Genomic DNA, 7,580 nt, shown 5'->3' with positions numbered 1-7,580 from the left:
CTTGTGGTCCAGGCAAGCAGACGGTCGCGGGACCCAGATGGCGAGACTAGCCGCCCCCCTCCACCCCTTCCCGCCGCCCTTCTCTTTCCCCCGCTACAGGTGAGCGGGAACACTGGGGCGAGAGTCCGCAACAGCCGCACCTCGGCAACCATAGGCTCCTCGGCGGATCCCCGCCTCGCGCGGGGCGTAACCGCCACTCCTCCTACCCCTTGCTCTCCAGCTTCGCGAACAACGACCGCCGCCGCCCCGCCCACCTTTGGCGTCACGATCAAAACAATCCTCTAACTACAACTCCCAGAAGGCCGAGCGGCTGCGCGAGCCCAGCAGCCGGAGGCCGTTTTGGCAAAACTACAGATCCCGAGGGGCATCGCGCGACCGCAGCTTCTCCAGTGCGCAAGTGCGGAACCGTCTTTGTTTCCGGCGTGGATCTGGGCGAGTGTGGCGTGCAGTTGGGTTTAGGTGGTGCCGGGGCTCCTCGGTTTACCGGTTTGGCTTTGTGGCTGCGCAGGTGAGATAATAAGCTCAGGAATGCAACCGTCGCCCCCTTAGAGCCAGGACAGATTTTGGCGTCTGGGGGTGCCCGGACAGAAACCGGACTTAACAGCTGCGGTTCGCGGTCGGAAATCATTCTTCACTCTTTCTCGGCGTTTTCTAGTCTACGAAGTAATTTCTTCCCTTCAACAGTCCCCAGAACAACACTTTGTGAGAGGAAGCGTAAGTGCCTCCAGTTGAGAGCGGAGGAAAAGGTCCAGGGAGATAAGGTGATTTGTCTAATGACAGTACTAGCAGTTGCTGAGCGGGGCGTTAATGCTCTTTTCTAAGTCCCAACCCAGTATTCTCTGCTTTGCATCCAGGTTGCAGACGCCCTTTCTTGTTGACTAAGAGAGTTGGGGAGTGGGCATTTGTTGCCTTCTCAAGTGGAGTATCCCAATAGAGTGACGAAAGGAGCTATGGAGGTGATATAATCAAGTCTTAGGTCAGTGTGTAGATATAATTTTCTTATGTCTGAATCATTTATTTACTCGGTGTATTTATGAGGTGCCTTCGGGTTGTCAAGCCCTATTCTAGATCCTAGAGATACGGCAGCAAACCACACTGCCCAACCCTTACATTCCAGTGGGGGTCGACAGACAATAAACAAATATATAGTGAGACAGCTGGTGATCACAGTTAAGGAGAAAAATAAAGCAAGGTAAGGGGAACTATCCATGGGAGGATTTTGAACAGCGTCCTAACTTCCGTTTAGATCTGTTAATTTGTGTTCTAGGCACAGCAGCTACACAGAAAAGATGGGAGAGGAGGCCAATGATGACAAGAAGCCAACAACTAAATTTGAACTAGAGCGAGAAACAGAACTTCGCTTTGAGGTGGAGGCATCTCAGTCAGTTCAGTTGGAGCTGCTGGCTGGCATGGCAGAAATCTTTGGCACAGAGCTGACCCGAAACAAGAAATTCACCTTTGATGCTGGTGCCAAGGTGGCTGTTTTCACTTGGCATGGCTGTTCTTTACAGCTGAGTGGCCGCACCGAGGTGGCTTATGTCTCCAAGGACACACCTATGTTGCTTTATCTCAACACTCATACAGCCTTGGAACAGATGAGGAGGCAGGCGGAGAAGGAAGAAGAGCGAGGCCCCCGGGTGATGGTAGTGGGCCCCACTGATGTGGGCAAGTCCACAGTGTGCCGTCTACTGCTCAACTATGCAGTGCGTTTGGGCCGCCGTCCCACTTACGTGGAGCTGGATGTGGGCCAGGGCTCTGTTTCCATCCCTGGTACGATGGGGGCCCTCTACATTGAGCGGCCAGCAGATGTTGAAGAGGGATTCTCTATCCAAGCCCCTCTGGTGTATCATTTTGGCTCCACCACTCCTGGCACCAACATCAAGCTTTATAATAAGGTCAGAGCCAGAGCCAAGGTGGGATGGAGGGAAGGGGTGCTATCGGGTAGGAAGCTGTGCAAAAGTGTGCTAATTAAAACCGTCTATGACCATTTCTTTGCTCCCTTAGCTGGTATTACTGCCACATGATTTCGGAAAAGACAGTTTCAAATATAAGTCAACCTCAGATTGTTAAACGTTTGTGTGGCCCTGTTCTGAAGTAACTTACTAAATTTCTACTTAGGACACGAAACCGTAGAAGCAGCAACATAAAATGGAAATCCATGTTACGAGTTAAAACCACAGCCATTAAGAATGTCATTTTTTTCTTGTACCTAATAGCCACTTACTCTATGTAGCTATGAGTTTGTTCGTTTTGTGTTTCTTTTTCTCACCTTGATGCTCTCTTCTGCAGATTACATCTCGTTTAGCGGACGTGTTCAATCAAAGGTGTGAAGTGAACCGAAGGGCCTCTGTGAGTGGCTGTGTCATTAATACCTGTGGCTGGGTCAAGGGCTCTGGGTACCAGGCCCTGGTGCACGCAGCCTCAGCCTTTGAGGTAGATGTGGTTGTGGTTCTGGATCAAGAACGACTGTACAATGAACTAAAACGGGACCTGCCTCACTTTGTCCGAACTGTGCTGCTTCCTAAATCGGGGGGTGTGGTTGAACGCTCCAAAGACTTCCGGCGGGAATGTAGGGATGAGCGTATCCGTGAGTATTTCTATGGATTCCGGGGCTGTTTCTATCCCCATGCCTTCAATGTCAAATTTTCAGATGTGAAAATCTACAAAGTTGGGGCACCCACCATTCCAGACTCCTGTTTGCCTTTGGGCATGTCTCAGGAGGACAATCAGCTCAAGCTAGTACCTGTCACACCTGGCCGAGATATGGTGCATCACCTCCTGAGTGTTAGCACTGCTGAGGGCACAGAGGAGAACCTTTCTGAGACCAGTGTGGCTGGCTTCATTGTGGTGACCAGTGTGGACCTGGAACATCAGGTGTTTACTGTTCTCTCTCCAGCTCCCCGCCCACTGCCTAAGAACTTCCTTCTCATCATGGATATCCGGTTCATGGATCTTAAGTAGGGATTGGCAAGAAGCTTTGCTGCCTGGGGCATTAGAGATCTTCTGGCCATCACCAAAGGCAGATAGGCTGAGGTATGAGACTGTTGAGGCCATACAGACGAGTAAATAGTGAACTAGTAGATAGCATATTTCTACCTCTTAAAACAGGTGGTGGAAACCCAACTCTTCTAATCTTGAGCCAAAAGGACAACCATGAGAATATAATTGATTTTTTTGGATCACCGAAGGTACCACTTTGAATTCTCTGAGGTCCCGGAGAATCTCATTTCTTCCACTGTGCTACTTGGTGGACTGATTTTTAAGAGGAATTTTTTTTTATTATCACTGCTTTATATTCTATATGTAGCACTTACTATCTCATTTATCCAGGATGAAAGATTGAATCAGAAGGCCTCTTTCTAATAAAATTCAAACTTGGAAAATTTTAATAAATATTTTTGTCATATCACAGAAGTTGGTATAATTTTTTTAAATTTTGTTTTTTTCTCCCTAAGCAAGATGGAAACATTATTGGAATGAGTTATTGCTAAATGCTTAGAGGAGAGGAAAGCCAAGAGCCCACCTGTGAGCCAAGCAGGTGAATTTTTATAATGGCTCTCCTTTCCTTTCCTCATAGGTAAATAGATGCTAAATCTGTTGTCAATGCCAGGTTTACTCTGAGGAGCTACAGGGCTGGTGATAAGCTTGGATTGAGATTTCTGGTCTAGTCATTTTCCAGACATAGCCCATTTGCTCTCAGTTGCAGCTATTTTTCCTATTGTCCATCTGATTGGAACTGGGCCCTAGGTCAGTGTAAATTGAACTTTCAGGTGGTAAGAAGCTGGGAAAGCCCCATTCTCTGATTTCTTGCAAATGATTTGTGTTCTAGTTTAGACTGGATTATTGAATACTGTCTAAAGCCCTTCATCCATTCATTCTTTTCACAAATATTATTGAGCGTCTATTTGCCAGGAACCATTCTAGATGGGGAACAAGTTAGACAAAGTCTTACAGAGCTTTCATAGAATAAACAAACAAAAAAGGCAAGTGCTATGCAGAGTTAAAATTGGGTGGTCTGAGACAGAGTGACTAGGAAAATGCTTTAGATTGGGTGGTCAGGAAAGGCCTCCCCTGAGCACATTTCACATTAAGACCTGAATGGCTGTGTGAAATTGGGACATCTTCCTGCTGGAGGAAACAGCGCAAAACCCTAAGAAGGGGGGAAAAAACCCCCAAAAACAATGTATTTGATGAATGGAAAGCCTGGTGTGGTGCATCAAGGGGTGACTGGTAAAAATTGAGGCTGGAGGGGGCAGCAGAGACCAGTTAATGTAGGGCTCTTGTAATCTATAAGAGCAGTGGCAGAGGATGGGAGGGGGTGGTGTCTTAGTTCCTTGAGGCTGCTATATAACAAAATGCCACAGACTGGGTAGCTTATAAACATCAGAGATTTCTCACAGTTCTGGAGGCAGGAAATTTCAACATCAGGGCACCAGCACGGTCGTGTTCTGATGATGGCTGTCTTTGGGGTTGCAGACTGCCTACTTCTAGCTGTGTCCTCACACGGAAGGGCCGAGGATGCACTGTGGAGCCTCTTTTATAAAGGCACTAATCTCATTCATGAAGGTTTTACATTCATGATCTAAGTACCTCTCAAAGGCCCCACCTCCTAATACCATCATCTTTGGGGCTTAGGATTTCAACATAATGAATTTTGGGGGACATATTCCAGACCAAAGCAGGTGGTTAAACAGAGGAATGGCTCTGATTTTGGAAAGATGCTGTGTGGAAAATGGATTATAGAGGGCGGAGTAGAGCAAGGATATGTGAGGAGACTTGTGGTAGTTTCAATGTGAGAATTGATTGGGGGGGAGGGTGGAATTAGACCAGCCGAGGTGGAGTAGGAGAGTAGATTGCCTTGGGATGGGTAGATTGGGCAAACTCGGGATGAGGGAATATCAAGAGTTCTACTTTAGCAATATTAAGTTTCAGTCGTCTACTCGTCATATGGAGATGCTGTGTGGACACATGGAAACAAGCTGGAAGGTTTGGGGAAGTTAGGGCTGAAGGTTCATGGGAGCTATTGGCTTACAGAGGGCTTTTTAAGGCAGTAGTATTGGATGAAGTCAGTTAGGGACTCTGTAAATGGAAATCAGGAGACAGAGATGGACTTTCAGAGCACTCCAAACATAAGAGGTGAAGTGAAGTGTAATGGGAGCTAGCAAAGGAGACTGGACTATGGATCTGGAAGCATGGATGTCAGTATTGACCTTAGGGGTGTAGTTTTGGAATGGTAGGGATAAAAGTTCTATTGAAACACATATTGAAAAAGTAGAGATAACCTCTACAGATAAAAAGCTTTGCTAAGAAAGGGAGGGGCTGGATGTAGGATCAAGGGAGGGTTTGTTGTTATTTTTTTAGATAGGATGCCTCAGCATATCAAGACTAGAGAGAGAATTTAATGATGGGGAGGAGAATCTTCTTGACATCATTCTATTTTTTTCTGTATTTTTCAAATACAGTGTCCACACGTTGGGTGTAGAGATTACTTAAAAATAAAATCTTAAGGGATGCCTGGGTGGCTCAGTCGGTTAAGCATCTGCCTTCAGCTCAGGTAATGATCCAGGGTCCTGGGATCGAGCCCCTGCATCAGGATCTCTGCTCAGCGGGGAGCCTGCCTCTCCCTCTGCCTGCCACTCCCTCTGCTTGTGCTCTCTCTCTCTGACAAATAAAATCTTTAAAAAAATAAAAAGAAACCTTGGGAGAGTGATTATGCCACCCTTAGTGCTCATCCAGCCAAAAGGTTGGCATCCAGTAGTCCAGTGTCCTAGGAGGGCTTGAGTATGTGTGGTTGGTTGGTGAAAGATCGAATTTTTATTTTCATTTGGCAGTGTCTCGCCAAAAGACAAGACATTTTACAGGTTCTTAGATGGCTGAAAGTAGGAAAAGAAAGATGCCTAACTTGTAAAGTTGGGGAAATGGAAGTCTTAAAATCCAAGAAAAATATACACTAGAAAAATGAAATTTGATTTCTTCCTAAGGAAGCAAATTAACCGGATAGAAAAGCCTCTGTAAGTAAATACTGTATCTCCAATAATAACTTCACCTTTCATATGAGCTAAAGTGTTTTAAAGATTTCATTTTTTAATACACACTGGTCATTAAAAGAGAACTCTCTAGTGTGTTGCAATAAATGGTGGCTTGAAGTCCTTAACAAGAATGAATGAGACCCTGATAAATATGCCATGTCAGAGGAGGTAGACTAGACCCCAGAAAACTGAAGGTAGACCTTTTCCCCTTTACCTTGCTGCCTAATACTAAAGTTATCAGACCACAGTTAAACCAGCAACATTTGACACCAAACCCGAGGACAGACCGCAGGAATTAGAATCACACTTTACAGGTGAGCAACTTTGGCTTCAGAGAAGTGGCTGCTGGAACACTTTTTTGAAAGACTGTTATGTAATAGCCAGAGCTCCTTTCAAAAGAGAAATGGCCTTGAGCTAAATGAGGAGAGAACAACACCTGACCTTGCTCTTGGGTTCACAGCTGGGTAGGGCTAATTAGGGCAAAAGTGTGGCTCTCGAATCTATGTAGAGACAGCCAGCAGCTCGCTAGGGACAGCCAGATTCCAGCCTGTGTTCCCGGCCTGGGGCGAGGTTAGGGAAGCGGGCGCCCATCCCTTGTGCTGCAGTGAGAAACTAAGGGAATGAAGCCAAGAGCCCGATCGCGCTCTGGGGGACTGCCACCACCTCAGAGGGCGCTCACTCCCTGCGCCTCCTTCCACGGATGGCACTACTTGTGTGGGCTGCAAGTCTCTCGCCGCTGCCCTTCCTCTTCCTCCTGGGCCTTTGGCAGGACCTTCGCCCCACACGACCCTCCTAATCCTGGCGCCCCCTCCATGCGAGAGCCACAGCCAGACCGTTCCATTGTCCCGCGATTCCGCTGCTAGCACGGAGCTCGCTCCACCGATGACGCCTCCATTAAGATCGCTTTAAATGAAGTTATCGCCATCGGAAAAATAAAAAAAGGCGGTGGGAGGGTGGGAGCTATTTAGTCGCCAAGCGGTTGGCCAATGCATGAAGGGGCTGAACCGAGAGGACGGAGCGGCCGACTGATGATTGGTTATACTAGAAGCCTGTCTGGGCCGTACCACACTTACTCGGAGGGGGTCTGGAGAATGAGTGAGGGCGGCTCCTCGCTTTTGAGTATTTCCAGCACCCACATATAACTATTTTTACCTCCGAGGATTTATTCTTGAATACTGCTGGAATTGAAAATAGGACGCAGGAAAACGAAAGACTCGCCGAGCCACTCCCCCATTTCTGACTCCTGCGCAGTACGCCAGTCCTCCTGTCCCAGTCCTCTGCGGAACCCGACGGCCGTGCGCGCGCGCGCTCGTTCTCTAGCGTGCGTACGGCGCTGTGCTCCCGCAGCCAATCAGGCCGCGAGGTCGCCGCGGTCGCCGGGTTCGCGCGCACGCCCTAGAGCGGAGTGGGGGTGGGGGCTATGGGTGAATGGGAGAGTGAGCGGGGGTGGGCGCGGCGTCGAGAGCCGCATGAATGAGAGAAACGTGCCCCGCGCGAGACGTCGCGCGCGCCCGGGACAGGGAGCCAATGGGAACGCTGGGAGGGCTCGAG

The 7,580-nt window shown here is 48.2% G+C and overlaps 1 protein-coding gene across 5 annotated transcripts; it reads left to right on the top strand.

The window, feature by feature from the left end:
- The first annotated feature begins 397 nt into the window (after window positions 1-397).
- On the top strand, window positions 398-3,414 carry CLP1 (cleavage factor polyribonucleotide kinase subunit 1). 5 transcript variants are annotated; one of them, XM_006728559.2, is made up of 3 exons: window positions 398-508; window positions 1,268-1,895; window positions 2,290-3,414. In XM_006728559.2, the coding sequence occupies exons 2-3, from the start codon at window positions 1,290-1,292 to the stop codon at window positions 2,959-2,961; spliced, it is 1,278 nt and encodes a 425-aa protein (XP_006728622.1). In that variant the 5' UTR covers window positions 398-508; window positions 1,268-1,289; the 3' UTR covers window positions 2,962-3,414. The 5 variants fall into 5 exon arrangements, with proteins under 5 accessions (XP_006728622.1, XP_081654194.1, XP_030874197.1 ...); XM_081798068.1 differs by having other exon boundaries at window positions 408-663; XM_031018337.2 differs by having other exon boundaries at window positions 408-714.
- Window positions 3,415-7,580: the final 4,166 nt, after the last annotated feature.

This window comes from Leptonychotes weddellii, chromosome 11 (genome assembly GCF_054177405.1).
Source record: "Leptonychotes weddellii isolate Sample4059 chromosome 11, ASM5417740v2, whole genome shotgun sequence".
Taxonomy (NCBI): domain Eukaryota; kingdom Metazoa; phylum Chordata; class Mammalia; order Carnivora; family Phocidae; genus Leptonychotes; species Leptonychotes weddellii.
Note: the sequence above shows the minus strand (reverse complement) of the source record. Positions and strands in the feature narration are given on the sequence as shown.